The sequence below is a fragment of the Nannospalax galili genome, unplaced genomic scaffold, assembly GCF_000622305.1.
Source record: "Nannospalax galili isolate Female #2095 unplaced genomic scaffold, S.galili_v1.0 scaffold35, whole genome shotgun sequence".
Lineage (NCBI taxonomy): Eukaryota > Metazoa > Chordata > Mammalia > Rodentia > Spalacidae > Nannospalax > Nannospalax galili.
Window position 1 is genome coordinate 847,639 of NW_008336449.1, and position 22,684 is coordinate 870,322.

Consider the following 22,684-nt stretch of genomic DNA (forward strand, 5'->3'; position numbering starts at 1 on the left):
GATCCAGGCTACTTTGGGAAAGTTGGTATAAGGCATTACCACTTAAAGGGGAACCAGAACTTCTGCCCAGCTGTCAACCTTGATAAATTGTGGGCCGTGTTCGGTGAGCAGACATGGTAACATCCAGGCTACTTTGGGAAAGTTGGTATAAGGCATTACCACTTAAAGGTGAACCAGAACTTCTGCCCAGCTGTCAACCTTGATAAATTGTGGGCCGTGTTCGGTGAGCAGACATGGTAAGTGTTGAGAAAAACAAGACTGGGGCTGCCGCTATCGTCGATGTCGTGTGCTCTGGCTCCTAAAGCTCTGGGAGTAGAAAACTTTCTGAGCACCCATCATCATGAAGGTCAAGTTCTTCAGCAGAAGAGCTGAAGAGACGATTGAAGGTGTTGGGGGTACCAGTATCCTGGTGGCTTGAAGCCATTCAAGGAAGTTCATTCAGTGTTAACAAATTCTTTTTTAGAATGGGGGTGGTGGCTGGAGAGATGGCTCAGCAGTTAAAAGCACTGGCTGTTCTTGCAGAGAACTTGGGCTCAGTTCCCAGCATCCACATAGCAGTTCACAGCCATCTGTAACTCCAACTCCAAGGAATCTGATGCCCTTGTCTGGCCTCCATGGGCGCTGTATGAATGTGGTGCACATACATACATGAAGATAAACACTTATACACAAAACATTTATACATAAAAATAAATACATTTCTTAAAAATAGGAAGAAAGGCTGGGTGTGGTGGCTCACGCCTTTGATCCCAGCACTCAGGAGGCAGAGGCATGCAGATATCTGTGAGTTCAAGGCCAGTCTGGTCTACATAGTGGTTTCCAGGACAGCTGGGGCTACAGGGAGACCCTGTCTCAAAAAGACCAAAAAAAAAAAAAAAGAGGAAGAGAGAAAGAAAGGAAAAAGAAAAAATGATCAAAAAGCCTTTGCCTGTTGCTGCCTAGGGGGTGTTTGTGCTCAGAAGCTGGATGTGCTGGGCTGGCCAGTCTGGCCTGTACTGTGGGATTCGAACCTCTCTCCTCCCCAAAGCCTGACAGACCAGGGGGCCTTGCATGGATTCATCAAGAAGGTGAGGTGAGTGTGAAGTTGATAGCTGTGTCGTGTTTCTGTGCATGTGTGTGTGTGGTATGTTAGGCATGAAGCACATGGTATTTACATGATACATGTATGTGTGTGCATCTACACATGTGTATAAATGAACACCTATCTATACCCACATGTGGTATACATGGTATGTTTGCACATGCAAGTACTTGCACATGTTTGTAGGTCTCCTATATGTGCATGTACACTCTGTGTGTCTGTGCCTATGTATGATTGTGTGTTTGCACATATAAATGTGTTGTGTATGGTGGGCACATTATGTTTGCATGTGTTTGGATGTGTGTGATGTACAGTACATATACGTAAGGTATAAGGGTATAAGTAGCATGAATATGGTACATGCTATACGTGTACATATATGTATACATGATGCATGCGTATGTGCTGCATGATCAATGCATTGATGAATGGTGTTCATATGGCTCAGGCACATGTATGTGCATGTGTCTACCATGACTACGTCACCTTCTGCTGACATCTTTGTTAGAGCCATGTCTGGCAAACCTGTCCTTAGCTGTTGGGTCATCAACACAGGGAAGCCCCTCTTACCCTGTGTCCTGAGAGGGGAGATCTCCTGTGGCTGCAGTGGGTGATACTGGAGACCACTGACCGGAAAGTGGAGACAGTGTCCATCCCTCTCCTGGGGCCTGGGTGTGATGGGATTCCACGCATGGTAGCTCTCTGACTTATGCCCTGTTTACCCTTTTTACAATGCAGGAGTCAGGCAGGTCTTTCTTGGTATGACCTTGTCCACTGATAAAATGCCTAATGGTTGACTAGGTATGTTTGGGGGTGATGGCTTCCTTACGTAACCTTGCCCTGGATGAAGGAAACTTATGTCTGATTGCTGTTTGTTTTCCCACCTTCCTGGATTCTTTGATCCCACCAAGTTGACTAATCTCCAAGTTCTATGCTGACAAGTGTAAACGAATCAGAAAAGAGCAGAGCAGGCTTTTCCTGGGCAGGTCTTTTTTCTCTGGATGGGGCTTGCTCTGGGCTGGGCTTGTCTTTCAAGGGGTATTTGCTCTCCTGCTCCCTTTTCTGAACACAGTTCTTTCTCTCTCTGCCTGCCACCCCTCTTTGAGACAGGGTCTTATGTAGCCCAGGTTGACCTTGAACTTGCTATATAGTTGAGGATGACCTTGAACTATTCTTGATCCTCCTGTCTCCATTTCCCAAGTGCTGGGATTAGAGATGTGTACCACTATGCCTGGTTTTATTTGGTGCTGAGGATCAGACCTAGGACATTGTGTATGCTAGGCAAGTGTTCTACCAACTGAGCTACATCCCAGCCCCTTCTGGACACATTTTAAATCCATTCTTCAGAAGCCCTAGGTCACCCTCCCTTAAGTATGCAGTTGGATGAGTAGCAAAGGCAAGTGGCCCATGACTCTCCAGTGTGGTTTTGCTACTATTAAGTACCTGCCACAGTGTATGTGTAGTGATGATGAGACGATCAGCATCTGCTTGCTGAAGCTCCTGGAGGAGCAGGTGAAGATAAAGGTACCATTCAGCACCAACATCTGGCCTCTATCACCCTTAGAGTGGGCCAACTAGCTCCCAGCTCTGCTATCTGTGTGAGGGACGGACCTGCCTTCCAGGCTGGGTCTCACCCTTGTGGTCTGTGGTCAGTGGGTGGTGTGCACCTGTCGGTTTGTAGAGTTTGTTCATTGAATCTGCAAATCGATACCTATTCAGTGTTTGAGCATGACTGTCCTTTTCCTGTTGATAGGGCAGCAGGATTTGAGGTATTCCTTCAGGCTAAATGACCTGATGTTTTTCTCTACACTATTGGAGCCCAGCAGAGCGTCTAGGTTAGGACAGACTGTGGAGTGGATCCCTGTTGTCAGTGGGGCTGCCACCCTCCCCTTCCCATTCTCCCTTTCCTTGGGTTCTGGGCCCTAGTCTTTCCTTTCCCAGGAAAATCTAGCCATTTGCAAATAGGGAGATTTTTACTGTGTGCTCTTCCCAAGGTTGCAATGGGCGAGAGGCAGGTTCTGTCCAGGGCCAGCCTGTTTTTCATGAATCCCCATTGGTGGTTCTGGACCTTGGGCTCATTTGCATACCTGCATGTCACTTTGCTGGACTCTTTCTCTGTCCTCAGCCCTTAAGGTGTTTACGTAGCTTTACCTCCTACAGTCTCAGGGCTTCCTAGCACTCTGTCTCCACCCACAAAGCTCAGCTCAGGGAAAGTGGCCCTATGTGACTGCAGGAGAGGGAGGACCCAGGGAGGGATAGACAGAGGTTGTGCAGTTGATTAAGCTATCAGATGTGTAGGAGGAAGGTGGTGGACTTGTGGTCCAGGCACAGACAGTATGAAGTGGGAAGGGGCCCAGCCCACTCACCTGGCAGACAGGATGATGACTCGGGCCTCCAGCTCCCGGGCCTCCATCAGCAGAGCAGTCACATTCTTGGTCCCCGGGTCAAACTGCAGCACCTTCTCGGCCTGTGGTATGAGCAGTAGCATTAGCAGGTGGTTAAGGAAATGAACATTGCGCCTCAGTGGCGAGAGTGGGGCCGAAGCCGCTAGGAACCCCGAGGCAGCTTAACTAAGGCTGCCGTTGCCTGTTCCTGCCACCTGCACTGCGCACCTGCACCTCACTCCTTGCTTGCCTGGCCTCACCTCCTGTCCTTTCTTCAGCCTGCCTGGTCGCCTGTACTCAAGCTTTGTTCTATGCTCTTTCTGCTTTCTCTAGATCTCTCTTTCCATCTCACTCCTGTCCCTGTTTTTGCACTGAGCATGCAAGCTGGAGTGGACCGAGACTCAGAAAGAGACGTGCAGCGGACAGGAAATAGAAAAGTTTTGGAATGCAACCGGGAACAGAGATGGGACCGACCTTTCCAAAACCTTGGGAGATCTCAGCTCAAACCTGGTTTCTCAGGCCCCTATAAGAGTGGCCCAGACTCTGGGGTGGCCAGGTGGGCAGGCTCGCTCCCAGAGTTCCTCGAGGAAACCCTGGGGCACCAGGAGATTCACATGCACTTCCCAGAGCAGCGCCTCCTGTGGCCCTGCTTGCCTCAAGGACGAAGGCCAAGGTCATGGCGGGTGGGCCATGGGCACCCACATCGCCCACACCTGCCATCTTCTGCCTGCCTACTACCTGCCTCATGACCCTGGCTTTCCTCACTGCTTGGGCCTGCGGCTCGGTGAGGAGGGGCCAGACAGCACCCGGTGGCCGAGGTGCCGCAGGCCGGGACTTGCTAGTCGGTGGGTGGCGTGCATGTCCATGCATATATACCTTGGGTCCGCGCTTGTTGTCATAGGACAGTTGGTCGAGGTTTTCATAGTTCCTTTTTTTACTCTGATGAATAATGTGCACAGAGAAAATATGCAGACACAGAAGAAGATTATAAACGGTTGAAAATGACGGCGCTAAAGCAATCACACCACCTCCTCGGCACGTCTGCAGTCGGGCACATACCTGGAGCTCTCAAACACCGAGGCCCAGGGTGGGGCCGGGGGCCGGGGTGGAGCTGAGGGTGGAGGGGGCATGGGGGCAGGGCCACCAAGACTCCCTGCCACGGAGCTAGGCTCTTGGGAACAGTCACTCTGAGGGGAGAGGGAGGCCCTGTCCATACCACCCTTAGGGATCCCGCCTGCCACCCCCACCCCTGTCATGCACCTGCTGTGTGGCCCCAGCAGTACCCACCCCCACCCATATCAGTTCTGAGTGGAGAAGGAACGACTTGCAGGACCCTGTCCGCATGTCCCTCCCACCCCTCCCCCTTATCCTCCCTCTTGCTCTCTGGAGGCCAAGGTGTCCTCTTCTCACTAACTGGTGTGCTCACTCCCACAGGCTCACATGTACATCTGAGAGTGAGTGTGACAGGGTCTGTGTATGTATGCCTGCAGCAGTGAGTTAATCTATGATAGTCTATGAAGGAGGGGCAGTGCAGTCTGAATGTGAATGTGTGTGTGTGTGTGTGTGTGTGTGTGTGTGTGTGTGTAAGCTTGTGGGTGCAAGTAAGGGTGAGCAGGTACTCAAAGGGAGCCCTTGTGTGTGCTCTTCTCGATCAATGCAAAGATACATGGGCACAGGTGAGGTCTCAGTCTTTCCAGAAGATGTGCTGTACCACTGAAACATCCAAGCATGTGTGTGAGTGTGCACAGGTGATTTGGAGTGCAGGGGTGAGGGTGATGAACATGTGAGCATGTTGGTAGCAGGCATGGTGGGCATGGTTGGAGTATGGTAGTACCTGTCAGACACTGGGGGTTGGAGGCTCTATCCTGAAAGGGGTGGAGCCCTTAACATTTATAACCAACTCTCCCTCTCAGACTCAGTGTGAACCCCCGTGATAGGACTCACTCTGGGCCTGCCTCTGGTCTCACCCCCACCCCTGCCCGACCCATGCCCTCTACTCCCTCCAGAGGCCTATAGCGCCTTGAGGGGGCCCATGGTCAGTGCTACATATGATGAGGCCAACTATGATTTTGCAGGCAGCACATGCTCCCACCCATCCCCCTCCCCCATTTGCCTTTTAGGGTCCCTCCCCAGCCTGGGTCTCCTTTCTGCTAACTGGAAAGCACCTCCTGGTGGTGCTGGGTGCCCTGGGCCCTGGGACTGAGAGGTGGATCCAGGGCCGGCTCCTTATTAGGCTGACCATGAGGGCGGGCAAGAAACAGCATAGGGGTCACTTTGACCCCCCCAATCCTGGCTCTGATCTCTGGCAACTCCACAGATTGGGGCCAGGTTGAGATAGGAGTATCTGTGTGTCCTGAGATCAATGTCTACATGATCCCATGAGGGAGACAGAGCCCAGCCCTGAGGTGGGAGGGAAGTGTCAGTGGCAGAGGCACAGTGTGAGCCTGGCACAGGGTGGGGGTGGTATGGCAGATGAATGGGGCTTCAGTTAGGGCATGGGCAGCCATAAGGCAGGGGGCTTTCCAGAAGATAAGGCCTCTGTGAGGACATGGAATGTGTCCAGCAGGGAGGAGACCCCAGTGCTCTGGGGAAGAGGCATGGTGGGGTGAATCAGGCTCTGAAGAGAGTGTCCCAAAAGGCAACTAGGATTTGGTATCTGGCAGAGAAGGGCCTTAGCGGTGCCTGAGTTCTGAGTCTGATCAGGGCCTCGGCTGCGGCTGGGGAGACCTGTGAGACTGGTGGGATGGGACAGGGGTGTTTGCAGAGCTCCAGGTGGTCCAGCCCTCGCCCCGCAGGGACTGACACGAAGGAGATTTCGACTAATGGCAAAAGCAAGTGAAATGAGCCGAGGACAGGCTGGGGCGGGCGCCGCCAGACGCAGTGGTGCTGAGCATGCAGGATGGAGAGAGAGTGTTCACAAGGAGCCACAGACATGGCATGGCCCGCCTGCTCCTGCTTGCCAGTGCCCCTCCCGGGCTAGGGTCTCACCTTGGACTCACGCTCCTCCAGCAGTGTCTCCAGGCGCTTCTGTGCAGCCCTGCCCTCGTGGTCATCGCTAACCAGCAGGATGATGTGGTTCCAGCTGTAGACGCGCATCATCTCAAACCAGACACTGGACTGGTGGGAGTAGGGCGGCACGGTTCGCAGGAAGCTCAGGTGGATGCTCTGTGGGTGGGGCCAGGAGGCTGAGGCCGGGCCAGGCCCAGCTAGCTTCCCCTCCTCCCACTGCTGGGGTCACTTCCTCCCACCTGTCCTCACTCCTCTCCTGCAACATCTACTGTGCGAGGCAGAGGCCTGGCATTTGACCAGCAGCACACAGACAAAGGTGCTGTCTCTGTTCCTAGAGTGACCGCCACTCCTCAGAGCCTCATTGGAAAGCTTGAACACAGAAGCTTCTCCAAGACCCCAAGGGGATGCACATGGTCCTCTACCCAGTTTGAATCACTGTGTTCAAGGCTGGGGTTTAGTTCAGTTTTAGAGCATTTGTCTTGCACGAGCAAAGCTCTGGGTTCCACCCCAGGTACTGGAAAGAACAGAACAGAAATGTATTTATTAGGAAGTCTTCAGTCTTGAGGCCAAACATCACCTCTGTTCCCCAGAATCCAGAGGCTGCCACTCACTAGGTGCTTTGCTGCTCAGGATGCACTAGCTGCCAGGGGCTGTCTGTATTTATCCAGGTGAGTGTGGTTCCTTCTGTTTCCCCATGACCCACACTGCTCTTGGACCTCTCAGGCCTCCAGGTTATTTATTTATTTATTATTTGTTATTATTTATTTATTTATTTATTTATTTATTTATTTATTTCCAGTTCCCTCTTGGTGTCCTGGGACAGTACTTTGAAGTACAAGAATGTCTCCTGCCTCTGCAACTGGCTGCAGGCAGGTTGTATTATAGTTGGTGCCTCAGAGCAGCTCTAGTGGTCTTGCTGGCCTGTATGCTGAGCACAGAACTGGCTGTGAGTTGGGTCCACTAGGGACTAGAGTGTGGCTGTGAGGCTTGGTCTTACTGTTGGCCGCACACAGGCCCAATGAACTTGCCTGTGGTCGGCCCCTGGGCTGGCCCAGTTCTGTGGGGCCTTCCAGCTTCTTTGCCTCTGATGCTTAGCTCCTTATGATCATTTTTCTCTCTTCTATTCATGAGGGTACCCCAGGGGTGAAAGAATCTGTGGCCAGAAGGCACAGGACAAGAGCCTTGTTCCATATGGGCATGGGAGGCTTTGGACATATTGGTATATAGGGCTCAGACTGATCCTCTCCCTCCGGGGCCTCCTACAGGACCATCCTCTGGCTCCTTTCCCATCACCAAAAGGCAGACCTACCACACGCTTGGACATGGCTGACAGCCTCCCTGCCTTAAGGTAGCTTTATCAGGAACTATGGGCTCTGGGTGGGAAGACTCTAGAGGGTATGGGGGGACCTGGCAGTCCACTGCCCACACCCCCCAGCCCTCCCCAGCTCAGGCTCCAGCTGGTTGTCCCCAAGTGGCTCCTGGCTGTCTGAAAGCTCACTGGGTCTACAGGATATGGGGTGCAGTCTGTGGTACCCGTTCAGCCATTGGGTGGCCAGGTTGCATCCCAATTGGTGGGTCCTCACAAAATCATGGCCAATTAAAGCCTGCAGAAACTGGGCATGGTGGTGCATGCCTTTAATCCCAGTATTCGGCAGGCAGGCAGGCACAGGCAGGTGGATCTTCGTGAGACTGGGGCAAGCCTGGGCTACATAGTGGGTTCCAAACCAGCTGGGGGTACGGAAAGATCCTGTCTTACAAAACAAAACAAAACAAAACAAAATAAAACAAAACAAAACAAAAGGCTGCATGACCTGGAGCAAGTCCTCTGCATCTCTGGGATGTAGTTTGCTGCAAACTCAGCAGCTTCTGTTCTTTAGCTGTTGAACCGAACTGGATGAAGGTCAGCCCTGTGGGCCACAAGAGATCTCCAGGCTGCTGAGCTCAGACCCCTTAGTCCCTGAAACATGGAGCCTCCTTCCACAAGCTGCCAACTCTGGTCACTCTGCCTACAGGGCAAGGCTGGAGATCACAACATCCCTGGCTACCTTGAGTACCTCTCCTCCATCCAGGCATTTGCTCTCCTAGAACCTCCACTCCATCACTGCACTGCTGCCTCCAAAGCCCACTGGTCCTGTGAGCCCCTCTCCAGACCAGAGGGTCCTCTTCTTTCCTAAGGGGATGCTGTTGGTCTCATTGCCTGTCAGCAGGCACCTCCCCATGTATGTATGACTGTGGGGTTTGTGAGTGTGCAAGTGGAGGGAGCATGAGCCTGCCAGTATTGTATGAGTGGATCTGTGTGACTGTATGAGAGTGTGACAGTGACATGAGTGTGCATGTGAATGTGGGAGGATATGAACACATGTGAGCATGCATGTGACTGAGTTGACATGAGCATGCATGTGGGTATGCCACAGTTTATGTACCTGTATGCATGTGTGTATGTGTATGGGTGACTTGTGTGCCAAAAGCTATAAGACTGAGTGTAGGATGTGTGTAGGGTTTGGGGATGTTGCTCAAGGCTCTTCAAGGGCATCCCACGGTCTGAGCATCCCACCCTATCTGGATCCAGTGCCTAGTACCAACCTTCCTGGCTCAACTTCATGTGGCCCAGCACTGCCTGCAGCTGACCATGGAGATAGAAAACTAGATGGATCCCAATCTAGTGGTTAAGCTTACCTTGTCAGAGTAGATAGACATTCGGGTAGTCAGCCCCAGCACAGGGATGCGGTAGAAGCCGGCTGTGTAGGAGACGGGGGTGGGAGTGAAGTGGTCGTTGGGGGTAGGTGGGTGACTAACTAGGATGGCGTAGACCTGTGGACACAGGAGACAGAGTCAGCTCTGTGGGGTGGGCTGGGCATTGCTCTAGAGCCTGAGATCCAGAAGTAGCAAGGACTGGACAGCAGGCCAGGAGTCCAGGTGATACCATTTGTGTACATCTCCAACCATCCACCACGAGACAGAGGAATGAGCTGCACCACTATTCTCTGATGATAAACCCATTGTAAAGAGGGGGCAGCACAGGGAACAAGATTCTAGGGGTAGAGACAATACACACAGGGGCTGTAAGATTCCTGCCCAGCCAGTGCTCACTGTTGACTAGGGCTCACCTCTTATGAAGAGAGGGGCACAAATTTCTAAGCAAAACTCTGGCATGGTCTCTAGATTCCAGGCTGTTTGGGCTAGTTCTTCCTTGCCTGACCTTGACCTCCAGCCTGCATCCAGGGGTGCTAGCAAAGACTTTAAGTCATCTTAGTACATGTAGGCATGTATGTGACTGGGCAGGTGGTTCACGAGCATGTGTTTGGACATGTATGTGTTGTATGCATCACCATGATCATATTTATATATCTGCCTATCAAGACGGAATCAGGGTTTGTATGTGCCATGGCATATAAACCAGTGTGTTCATGTATGTTCAGGTGTGAGTGAGCATGTGCAATTGATTGTGTCTTGTTGAAGTGCAGTGCGTGCTAGTGTACATGCATGTGAACAGACATGTTCATGGATGTAGCATGTCATTTGGAGAGTGTATATGAGCAGCTCTGGCTTGGTCCCTGTCTTCCTCTTACATAAAAGGCTGCATTGCAGTGACCCTCATGGCTTCACTGGAATTCAGCAGCCAGCTCAGCCCAGGGGCGGACAGCTCCAACAGCAATGTGTCCTCCTCTGCAGCAAGCTGCCAATGGCTCCCACACTGTGGCTTGGTGCCTCTCGCATGCGCAATTCTCACTCCCACCCCTGCAGAGCCCTCTTGCTCTGGCACCTGGGCCATCACGGCCCCATGAATTGGGGGGAAAGGAAGAGAGGAAGGGAAAGAAACAAAGATACTAGGGCCCCATCCAGTCAGTGCCCTGAAGTGCGCCTCTGCTCTGTGCCCAGTGGCTCTACACTGACTGGATGGAACAAATCACCAACTGCCACATGGCTGCACACATAGTGCTTCTGAGGACCAGTCTAGGTGACAGGTGACCAGCTAGGGGAACCAGCAGACACTGGTATTTGGTCTCCAGTAGGCTCAGGCCTCTCCAGGTGCCAGTTGACTTGGAGTGGTCTGGTAAGGGGGCTGACAAAGGTCAGAGAAGGACAGAATGAAACTGGGACAGTGGGGTGGGTGGTGAAGGAGCAGGGAAGAGGTGAGGTGGTGATCACCTGGCTGGAGATGAGATCCTCGCACACTGACAGGGCCATCTGGATAGCATTGGGCTTGTGGGTGACAGAGGTGGCGTTGAGTTGGATCTTCCAAGAGCCATGTCGTTTGTTGGCCTGGTTCACAGCCTCACGGAACATCTGTTCGTGCTTGCGCGTGCTCAGCACTGCGCCGATGTTGACGATCTTGGGGTCGCAGGCAGCACGAGCAAAGGAGCAGGAGAAAAGCAGGGCGAGTGTCAGCAGGTGCATGGTGCTCATGGGCTCCGGACGCGGCTGTCCTGGTTCTGGGTTGCGCGAGTGCGATGCTCCGGGTGTACGGCCCGAGGGCCTCCCCGGCTTGTCCTGCGCCGGCGGGTCCTTTCTGAGCCTGGGACCAGCCCAGCGGCCACGCTACGCGAGCGCTGTCCGCGGTGCTGAAGCGAGATTGGCGATGTCCCAAAACCCGGACTGAAAGGACTCGGCTGCGCGACCGGTCCTGATGCAGCGGCGACTGCGGCAGCTGCGGAGTCTCAAGCAGGACCGAAGCGTCCCACTCCTCCTCCCATCGCCCCCGCTTCCCGACGCCGAGCCGAGCCGAGCCGATGGCGCGCCTCCCAGTGCGCGCCTGCGTTGGCGTGAGTGCTTTGGGCGCGCGCGAGCGGGGAGCGCCCACGCGTGTGTATGTGCGCGCGCGCGCGGGAGCCGGCGTGGAACGGCCCAGGGACAGTCATCCCTGCGATCCCAGACCTGCAAGAGCTGAGCTGGGACAGTTAGAGGGGTCTCCTGTCACCACGTGCACCTGCACCCTTGAGGGTATTTCAACATGAGGTCATGTGTGTTGTGCCTGCGTGTGTGTGTGTGTGTGTGTGTATGCGCGCGTGCACGAGGCCTCACCCATAGTCTGTGATATTTTGAAACCTGACTCCTCCAGCGACGGGGGGTGGCCCTAAGCTGTACTTCTGGGGGGGGCAGGGAGGATGCTGATGTTCCCCTCAGGGCAAGGCTCAGAAGCATGGGATAAAGCTAGGCATGGTGGCCCACACCTGAAGAAAGCTCAGCCCTCCAGAGGCTTAGGATTGAAGGCCAGCCTGAGCTACAAAGTGAGTACCAGGCCAGCCAGGGATACATAGCAGAATCTGCCTAAAAATAAATAAATAAACAAGTCAAAAAATAGGGAAAACCTCACCATCTTGGCCATGAGACTTGGCCATGGGCTCCCCTTTGGAGGTTAAGAATGGGTATGCAAATGGTTTCTACTGTGGTGTCGGACCTCCAGGAGAGCCTGAGGGAGACCAAGGCTGGAGGAGGCTGCCTGCAGCAGACGAAACAAGGTTAGACATCAGGTAATACAACCTGATGTCTGGGTTCTGCATGACAGACATGTCTGGGTTAGAGATTTCATATCTCCTGCTTCCTCTACCCCACCTCTATCTAATGTGTCCCAGGGTCTGCTCCGAGCAGCCTTTTCCCAGGCCCTGGAGCTCCTAATTCTTTGTCCCCCTTCAGCCCTATAAAGTGCTTCCCTTCCCAAAATCAAAGGACAGCTGAAGCTCCACCCCTGCCAGTGACATCATCATTTCCAATAGCAACCAAGGATTCTGCAGACTCCACTGCAAACGCCTCCAGGGGGACAAAGTAGGTGGTCTCCACACCTAAGTGCTGAACTGGGGAGGGAGGGAGCCAGGCCCCTCAGGTTCACACTCCTGGCTTCTCTTGCCAGTGCAGTATATCCAGAGGCACAGGCAGGCCAGTGGCATTGTCTAAGCCCCAGTCTTGGCCCCTTTTCTCTCTGCTGCTGGGGGTTACATGTCTGCACATTTTCTATTCTGACATTGAGGGACACTGGGAAAAGATCACCAGCCCCAAGGCCCTGCTGCTCAAACAGTTCTCAGGAGCCCCGAGCTGACCCCATCTGGTGAGGGTTTGGGGCTGCCTTCAGACTTCTACACTTCTTGGAAGCTGTGTGGGGGTGGGACCTGGGCTCTCAGCTACTTCAGGGCAGGGCAGCGGCCACTTGTCCACTCCACTCCCCCAGGGGGTGCTGGATCCTGTTCCTCCTGCAGAGCTTATTGCTGAGTATTCAACGATCAGTGAGCAGTTGTTCCCAGCTGACAATCTGAAATTCTCCCTGGTGTAGTTATTTGCCCATGCAAGACATCAGGCTCTGCCAAGCAGCAGAGCTTTTTTTTTTTTTTTCCTTCTAGAGCCAGTGTACCAGCATACATCTCTCTCAGGCTGTGGGATTCTCAATCTTTTGCTCTAAGCTCCTTGGGCGGGTCCCAATGATGAGGAGGATGGGCCTTGCCCAGCCACTAGCTCTTCTGGGCCTGCTCCCTATTATTCTTGTGGTTGGCTGCACACCCCACCAAGCTTGCTTCCTCCTACTGCAGTGACAGACTAACAAACTAGCTTGGGTTGGGACCCCACTAGGTCCTGAGGAGACAAAGGCTGTGGGGCTGTGGACAGGACCAAAGAGGCCTGGTGCTGCCCCTGGGGTAGGGCTCCAGGCAGGGTTAATCCTGCCCCAGGCCACTGTGGACAGTACTGCTCTACCAGCATTCCTGGGGAGGAGGCTGTGGATGACTGTGGCTCTGCCCATGCCCCTCCCCTGCTCTCAAATCGCAGGCCCATCTGGCAGGGGCTGCTCCTCCGCCCTTTCAACTTACTGATTTTGGTCAATCAGATATAGACCCTCCTTGGCCTTGGCTGATTGGCAAGTATGGACTGTCTCCTGACCCAAGCTGGCCCAATGGGTTCTTCCCTGATGTCTCAGCCAGATCAAAAGTTGGGATAAGAACTGGGTTCTGAATCCCCAAGACCCAGGCTTAAGGTCCATAAAGTGGAAGTCAGGTTGAGAGGAACTGACAGGCCTCAAAGAGGGTTGGAAGCCATGTGCAGATATCCCTATCCATGCTGGCCCAGGGGACATTTCCTGGTCAGCTGCTGGAGACTGCTTCTGCTCAGACTGAGGAATTGAGGGTGGTCAGCAGAAGGCCTGGGTAAAGTGACTGGGTTTAGAGCTTTTGTGCCTGATCTGGGGGAGCCAAGGGCCTCACAGAGAACAGCCAGACACCAGCAAGTATCCCTAGCCAGCCCATACTGTCTCCTGCACCCACATCATTGTCTATGCTGTTCCATTGCCTGCCTCCACCACCACCCTCTCTATCCCTGTCCTCTGACGTTGCATGTGGATATGGAAGTTCCAGAACTCTGAGGGCTCTAGGTGTCAAACTTATAGTTACCACAAATCCTTCAATAGACAAAGAGCAAAGAATTCAGTCCTTGGGTCTCATTTGAGATCTCTGCTACTGCAGACCTGGTGGTTTGAGCTACCTTCTTCATGTCTCATGTCAAATCAGCCAACTGGACAGCAGTGTTAAGGTTAACTGGAGCCTAAACCTTCTCTGGCTGGAGCTGCCAAACCAGAGGCGAAAACAGGAAGGTGACTTTTTTCCAGCACTGTGTGTGTGTGTGTGTGTGTGTGTGTGTGTGTGTGTGTGTGGTGTGTGTGTGGTGTGAGTGGTGTGTGTGGTGTGTGGTGGGTGTGTGGTATGTGGGTGGTGTGTGGTGTGTGTGTGTGGTGTGTGTGTGTGGTGTGTGTGTGGTGTTGTGTGTGGTGTATGTGTGTGATGTGTATCTGTGTGTGGTGTGTGTATGTGGTGTGTGGTGTGTGGTGTGTGGTGGGTGTGTGTGGTGTGTGTGTGGTGTGTGTGTGGTGTGTGTGGTGTGTGTGTGGTGGGTGTGTGTTGTGTGTGTGGTGTGTGTGTGTTGTGTGTGTGTGGTGGGTGTGTGGTGTGTGTGTGGTGTGTGTGTGTGGTGTGGGGTGTGTGTGTGGGGGGGATGTGTGGGTGGGGGGTGGGGGGGGGGGGGGGGGGGGGGGGGGGGGGGGGGGGGGGGGGGGGGGGGGGGGGGGGGGGGGGGGGGGGGGGGGGGGGGGGGGGGGGGGGGGGGGGGGGGGGGGGGGGGGGGGGGGGGGGGGGGGGGGGGGGGGGGGGGGGGGGGGGGGGGGGGGGGGGGGGGGGGGGGGGGGGGGGGGGGGGGGGGGGGGGGGGGGGGGGGGGGGGGGGGGGGGGGGGGGGGGGGGGGGGGGGGGGGGGGGGGGGGGGGGGGGGGGGGGGGGGGGGGGGGGGGGGGGGGGGGGGGGGGGGGGGGGGGGGGGGGGGGGGGGGGGGGGGGGGGGGGGGGGGGGGGGGGGGGGGGGGGGGGGGGGGGGGGGGGGGGGGGGGGGGGGGGGGGGGGGGGGGGGGGGGGGGGGGGGGGGGGGGGGGGGGGGGGGGGGGGGGGGGGGGGGGGGGGGGGGGGGGGGGGGGGGGGGGGGGGGGGGGGGGGGGGGGGGGGGGGGGGGGGGTGTGGGGGGTGTGTGTGGTGTGTGTGTGGTGTGTGTGGTGTGTGTGTGTGGTGGGTTTGTGGTGTGTGTGTGTGTGGTATGTGTGTGTGATGTGTGTGTGTGGTGTGTGGTGTGGGTGTGTGGTGTGTGTGTGTGGTGTGTATGTGTGTGTGTGGTGTGGTGTGTGTGTGTGTGTGTGTGGTGTGTTGTGTGTGTGTGTGTGTGTGTGTGGTGTGTGTGTGTGTGGTATGTGTGTGTGTGGTATGTGTGTGTGTGTGGTATGTGTGTGTGATGTGTGTGTGTGGTGTGTGGTGTGTGGTGTGTGTGTGTGGTGTGTATGTGTGTGTGTGGTGTGGTGTGTGTGTGTGTGTGTGTGGTGTGTTGTGTGTGTGTGTGTGTGTGTGTGTGTGTGTGTAGACCAGAGGTCAACATTTGGTGTCTTCCTAAACCAGTCTCCACCTTATTTTTTTAAACTTTTTTGGAGACAGGGTCTCCCTGTAGCTCCAGCTGGCCTGAAACTCTCTATGTACTCACAGAGACCCGTCTGCCTCTGCCTCCGGAGTACTGGGATTACAGGTGTGTGCCACCACGCCCAGACGCCTACCTTATTTTTTAAACATTTATGTATATGCATGTCACATGTATGCAGGTGCCAATGGAGGCTAGGAGAGGGTGTCAGATCCCCTGGAACTGGAGTTACAGGTGCTTGTGAGCCACCTGACATGGGTGCTGGGAACTGAACTCGGGTCCTTTGCAAGCGCTCTTAACTGCTGAGCCATCTCTCCAGCCCTCCATCTTATTTTTAAATTTAATTTTACATGTGTGTGTATAAACACATGCACCAGCATATGGAGGTCAGAGGACAATCTGTGGGAGTCAGTTTTCTCCTTCCACCATGGGGGCCCCAGGAATAGAACTCAGGTTGTCAGGCATGGCAGCAAGTGCTTTTGCCTGCTGAGCCATCTGTCCTGCTACCATCCTTACTTTTGGAGACAGGGTCTCTCACTGATCTGGCTAGCCTTGCTGACTAGCATGTCTCTGGGATTCTTTTGTTCCTAGGTCCCCAGCTCTGGGACTAAAGGCACATGCCAACATGTCCTACTTTTTACACGGATCTTGGAACCCTAACACAGGTCTTCATGCTTGCACCAAAGCGCTTTACTAACCGAGCGTCCCCCTCCGTCTCCAGCTGTTCTTTTTTTTTGAGACAGGGTCTCCCTATAGCCCCAGTTGTCCTGGATTCACTATGGAGACCAGGCTGGCCTTGAACTCACAGAAATCTGCCCGTCTCCGCCCCCCGAGTGCTGGGATTAATGGCGTGCACTAGCACGCCTGGCCCCAGCAGTTGGTATAAGCAGGTCAGGAACACTAATGTTTTCAGTTTCATCAAGGTCTGTGTAAAGGGTCATTTGTACCTTATGACTTGATGTCTAGGCTCTGAGGAAGCATGCTCTGTAAGGGAAAACTCTCCCACAACCACTCTGTCATTTGACCCTTCTTTTCTCCTCCTCTGGCAATCTGGGGACAAGAGGGAGGTGGCCTCCTGAGAGTACAGCCTGAAGGGTCCAGTTTTATATTGCACAAGCAGGATTCTGGTTTATTTAGTAGTAACTGTGCTGGTTAGTTTTTGTCATTTGACACAAACTGGACACTCCTGGGAAGAACCTCAGTTGGGAAATTTCCACCATCAAATTGGCCCACGGGCATGCTGTGGGCATGTCTATGGAGCATTTTCATTTCTTTCTTTTTGTTTGTTTGTTTTGAGACAGAGTCTCCTTGTAGCCCCAGCTGGCCTGGAATACTCTTGAAGTGTAGTCCAGGTCAGGTTCCTGCTTGAGCTCCTACCCTGGCTTCCCTTAATGACAGACTATGACCTGTAAGCTGAAACAAACCCACAAACCCTTTCCTCCCCAAGTTATTTTTGGTTATGGTGTTTATCACAGCAAAGGAAGGCAAACTAGGACAGTAACTCGGTCCCAACATTAGAAGCAGTCACTGAGACTCGTCAGGAACAGGGTGGAAAGATGACTCAGCAGTTAAGAGTTAGTATTGCTCTTATATAGGACCTGAATTCAGTTCCCAGCACCTACATCAGGGGAATCCAAAGCTTTTGACCTCCAAGGGCACTGGCACTCACATGTATATATCCACACACAAACATATACACATAATTTAAAATAACATTAAAATAAATCTTTTTAAAAAGACTGATTAGAAAAACCAGACTTCCATTTTTTAAAAATTTTGTTTTTTGTTTTATGTATGTGCATGTATTGCCTGCATGTAGGTAAGTGCATGCAATGCCCACGGAGGACAAAAGAGGCTCTCGGGTCCCCTGGAACTGGAGTAAGGACAGTTATTAGCTGCCATGTGGGTGCTGGGATTCAAACCCTGGTCTTCTGCAAGAACAGTCAGTGTTCTTAACCACTGAGCCATCTCTCCAGCCCCCAGAGATCCATTTTTACTTCTGATTATGACAAAATGCAACTCTGTCTTCTCTCATGTAGAAGTCTTAATGAGCCTTTTGCTCTCCCCCACAAAACCACTCATTTAAATAATTCCACAGCCTAAGGACCATCCCTGGGGCTTGCCAGGGCTCTCTCCCTTGGCTAATAAATGCTTGGTAATGGGACTGGGAGAGGAGATCTTGTGGTACGCCCTGGATTCCATCTCCAGCACCACAAACAAAACCAAAACAAAAGATTATCTCCAAGATCCTCTCCTCACATCTCTTAGATTCACTTTTTTTTTTTTTTTTTTTTTGAGACTGGTCTCCCTTTAGCCCTAGCCAGTCTGGAACTTCCTACGTAGACCAGGCTGGCTTCAATTTCACAGAAATCCACCTGCTTCTACCTCCAGAGTGCTGGGATTAAAGATGTGCACCACCACACGTGGCTTCTTAGATTCACTTTCAAAGAAGAAACACCTTTATTTACTACCTGAACCAGGGAAATGAGCGCAGGATTCGAACCCTTCCTTAGTCTTGCCTTTCCCTGAGCTGCAAGCTTCCAACAGGGATGACAGCTCATTTCTACAATAATACACTAGGGGCTGGAGAGATGGCTCAGCAGTTAAGAGCACTGACTGCTCTTGCAGAGGACCTGGGTTCAATTCCCAGCACTCACATGGCAGCTATGAACCACCCTTAACTCCAGTTCCAAGGGAATCCGAAGCCCTCTTCTGACCTCGGCATTGCACGACACACGTGCACTCATATACATGCAGGCATTACATTCATACACATAAAATAAAAATAATAAATAAAAATTTAAAAAATACACTAAACCAGGGCTTATGAAACTTTTTCTAACTGTGACTTCTTTCACCCAAGAAATGTTTATGTGACCCCAGGTATACAAGCATATAAAATAGGTATACAGATCATTTACTGATACTAACTCATAAAGAAATTTTTTAGCCAGGTATGGTGATGCACACCTTTAATCCCAGCACTCAGGAAGCAAAGGCAGGTGGATCGCTGTGAGTTTGAGGCCAGCCTGGTCTACATAGCAAATTCCAGGCCAGTCAAGGATACTCTGTCTCAAAAAACAAAACAAAACACAACAAAACAACAAAAAAAAATCCCAAAAACCAAGCAAACAAGGTTCTGTGAATTTAATCACTATCTCATCTCAGAGATCTGAAACTCGGAGGTAGTTCTCTAGTTCCCAGTACAGTGAGGCAGTTCTCTCAGTCAGTCCTCCCTGTACAAGACAGCATGAAAATTTCCTGGTCTCTTTGGGAAAGCTTGCAAGTCTCTTTTGCCCAAGGGGTAGCAAGTGCCTGCCCCAGGGGTAGACAGGAAATCAATTCACAATCACTGGCTAAGTTGCTCTGCAGTGACGAAGCTATGGGTCTGGTGGCAAGAAGGCAGATACTCCTGGAAGTCTTGGATCTTGTCACCTACATCCCTGGAGCCACTGAGCATGGGGTGAACTCCAGAACTCACCCAGGACAGGAGACACAGGAAACACCCAAAGACACAGTAAAGGTCTGGTTTGGCCAATAAGACAAGATCCATGCATGGTGACCTCTTCTGAGGAAGGATCCTCAAGCACAAGGCTAAAGTTAGTTCTCAGCAGCCTCAAAGCAATGCCAAGTGGCTCTGCTGGGGTGCACAATGGTAAAGGATAGCCAGCTTGCTGTTTGTTTTGAGACAGGGTCTCAATGAGCCCAGGCTGGCCTCTAACTTCCTATGTAGCCAAGGATGACCTTGAACTCCTGATCCTCCTGCCTCTACCTCCAAGTGCTGGGAGTACAGGTAGTTACCACATGCCTGGCTCTTTGTTTTCCTTTCACTAGAATTTTTTCTGGTGGTACTGGGAATGGAACCCAGGATCTTGTGCATCTAGGCAAATGCTCTATGATGGAGCTATATCTTAGCCCTTTGTTTCCCTTTTAAAAAAAATTTCTTTATTATTTTATATGCATGCGTGTATTGCCTGCATGTAGGTAAGTGCACCCATGTTGTGCAACACCCGAGGAGGTCAGAAGAGGCTGTTGGCCTGGGACTGGAGTTATGGACAGTTGTTAGCTGCCATGTGGGTGCTGGGATTGGAACCCAGGTCTTCTGCAAGAACAACCAGTGTTCTTAACCGCTGAGCCATCTCTCCAGCCCATTTCCTTTTTTTTAAAAAATTTATTTATTATTTTTTTAATGTGTATGCTTGTATTGCCTGAGGACAGAAGTTGTTGTTGGATCCCCTGAAACTGAAGTTACATAGTTGTTAGCTGCCACGTGGATGCTAGGATTCGAATTCCGGTCTTCTGCAAGAACAGCCAGTGCTCTTAACCACTGAGCCTCTCTCCAGCCCCCTTTTTGAGACAGGGTCTCCCTGTTGCTCCAGCTGACCTGGAACTCACTATGTAGACCAGGCTGGCCTCGAACTCACAGAGATCCTCCTGCCTCTGCCTCCCAAGTGCTGGGACTAAAGGCGTGTGCCACCACACCCAGCTTTGTTTTCTATTTTAACCCCTGGGTTTTAAGATTATTTACTTATTTTTTCTTAGAGCCATTCAATTTTATTTACTAAAATAATTAAAATTTGTCTATTAACTATAGTATTTCAAAATGCACTGTAGCGCCAGTGACCCCCCCCCCAAAAATGCACTGTAGGGTCTGGAAAAAATTCAGACTAAAGGGGCTGGAGAGATGGCTCAGTAGTTAAGAACACTGGCTGTTCTTGCAGAAGACCCAGGTTTGAATCCCAGCACCCACGTGGCAACTAACAACTGTCTATAACTCCAGTTCCAGGAGATGTGACAGCCTCTTCTGTTATCTGTGGGCACTGCACAACACAGGTGCACTTACCTACATGGAGGCAATATACACATAAATTTTTTTGGAGGGGGGTCTTTTTGAGACAGGGTCTCCCTGTAGCCCCAGCTGTCCTGGAACTCACTATGTAGACCAGGCTGTCCTTGAACTCACAGAGATCCGCCTGACTTTGCCTCCCGAGTGCTGGGATTAAAGGCGTGCGCCACCATGCCCGGCATAAATAAAATATTTAAAAAAGAAATAAGGGGCCGGAGAGATGGCTCAGTGGTTAAGAGTACTGACTGCTCTTGCAGAGGACCTGGGTTCTGTTCCCAGCACCCACATGGTGACTAACAACTGTCCATAAACTCCAGTTCCAGGGGATCCGACAGCCTGTCTTCCTCAGGCACTGCATGACACAGGTACACTTACCTACATGCAGGCAATACATGCATACACATAAAAAAATAAAAATAAAGAAAATTAAAGAAAATAAATAAGATTTATTTTAGCTCATGGTTCCCTGGTACATGTGGTAATGACTTGCCTGCTAGCAGAGGTCTGAGGCAGCTCAGAATCACATGGCAAGAGACAGAAGTGTGTCCCAGCCAGATGTTAGATCAGTTTCCATTTAGTATTTTCAGATTTTCTATTTCTTCTTCAGTTAGTTTTAGCAGTTTGTTCTTTTTTGAATTTCTCTATTCCACCTAAAGTTCAATAGTCTCTTTCTCCCTCTCTTCTCTCCTCCCCTCCCTCATCCCTTTCTCCCCCACCCCTCTGCTTGTCAAGGTACTCTGACAAACTGCTTTTCTTTCTCTACAGGATCTCATCAGGTCAAATGTGAATTGCCAATCCTCCTGCCTCCACCTCCCAAGTATCAGGATTACATGCACAGTGCACCACCAAACTTAGCTCTAAATACTGTTTTTGAACTGTTTCTCACTTCAGTTCTGTAAAGTTTTTATCATGTTGATGAGTATGTCTTAATCACTGTTTTGGAAAAGGATGCACGGTAAAATGCTAATATGAATGGCAAATCAGATAGACCAACAATATTGAGAGGGACAGAGCTCCAATCGCTCTCCCTCAGAATTCTGAGGACTCTATGTAGCCCAGGCTATCCTTGAATTTGCTATGTGGCTGAGGATGACCTTGAATCTCTGATCCTTCTGTCTCCACCTCACAAGAGCTGGTTTATGGAGGATGGAACCCAGGGTTTCACGAATGCTGGGCAAACGTTCTACCAACTAAGCTGCATCTCCAGCCCAGGTATCTTTAAATTTTTATTTATTATTTTTATTTTATGTGTATGCATATATTGCCTGCATGTAAGTGCACCCATGTGTGGTGTGTGGAATGTCTGTGAAGGTCAGAAGAGGGCGTCGGATCCTCTGGAACTCGAGGATGGTTGTTAGTTGCCATGTGGGTGCTGGGAATCGAACCTGGGTTCTCTGCAAGGGCAGTCCGATGCTCTTAACCACAGCCATTTCTCCAGCCCCCAAGGTTTATTCTTTAACCTTGAGCTCTAACTAGTCCTCTGGGATTCCAAATGCCATCAGCAACAGTGTGGGAGAATGCAGCCAATGCAGAGCTTCAGGCCTGGCTCCAGATCCCCAGACATCAACATCTACACTTTAGGAAGATGTGCTGACTTCTATGTCATTGCACGGGTATTATCTGCCATGGTTTCCCTGGTAACTGCTGGGCGGTACACGGGACACTGCTGGGAATGCAGCAGAGCTGTGGGAAGAGACCTTCGGGGACCTCCAAGGTGACCTCAAGAAGGGTAGGGGTAACTGGAGAGATGACTCAACGGTTAAGAGCACTGACTGCTCCTGCAGAGGATCCAGGTTTGATTTCCAGCACCCACATGGCAACTAACAACCATCCTCAGTTAACAATCGTCCCCCTAACTCTAGTTCCAGGGGATCCGACGCCCTCTTCGGACCTCCACAGACACTGCCCGACATGGGGGCACTTACATGCAGGCAATAAACTCATACATATAAAATAATAAAAATAAAAACATTTTTAAAAAGGGAAGGGGACTGGAGACCAGGAAGGTCGTCTGCAGGAGATTCTCTGAGAGCCCTGCACACCACAGATGCCTCGGCCCGGGAGGCGTTTGGGGTGTTTTCCTCGAGGGAACCATGCGCACGGCGAAGTGCGGTCGTTTTTCACTAGACAAGTCCGTGAGGCTCCAAGTGGAATGGCCGGCGACAGGGTCGCTCCCAGCTGCAGGGCTCCCTCCCGGTTGTGCGTGTTTCGAGACAGGAGGGACTGCGGCCTCCAAGAAGGAGGCGGTCAATCCATCCGGGAGCCGGCAGGACGGCGGGGTAGAGGCAGTGACGCAGACGCGATAAAATGACGTCAGAGACGGTCGAGCCACAGGCGACTCAGAAGGGAACGCGTACGCAAAATTGTACGCGTGCGCGCAGGAAGGCAGGGCGCATGCGCACCGGCCGGCAGGAGGCCCGGCGCGTGCGCACTGACTGCGA

The 22,684-nt window shown here is 52.2% G+C and overlaps 1 protein-coding gene across 8 annotated transcripts in view; it reads right to left on the bottom strand.

The window, feature by feature from the left end:
* Positions 1-11,177, bottom strand: part of Grin1 (glutamate ionotropic receptor NMDA type subunit 1) — a 25,228-nt gene extending 14,051 nt beyond the window's left edge. For 4 of the 8 annotated variants that reach the window (XM_008831226.1, XM_008831222.1, XM_008831225.1 and 1 more), the window contains exons 1-5: positions 10,624-11,177; positions 9,151-9,285; positions 6,454-6,630; positions 4,342-4,404; positions 3,448-3,548 (exon numbers count right to left, since the gene is read on the bottom strand). In XM_008831226.1, the coding sequence (XP_008829448.1) occupies positions 3,448-3,548; positions 4,342-4,404; positions 6,454-6,630; positions 9,151-9,285; positions 10,624-10,881 (734 nt within the window). In that variant the 5' untranslated portion in view covers positions 10,882-11,177. The remainder of the gene's footprint in view (positions 1-3,447; positions 3,549-4,341; positions 4,405-6,453; positions 6,631-9,150; positions 9,286-10,623) is intronic. The other 4 variants (XM_008831228.1, XM_008831227.1, XM_008831224.1 and 1 more) reach the window with 1 other exon arrangement.
* Between the last annotated feature and the right edge of the window lie 11,507 nt (positions 11,178-22,684).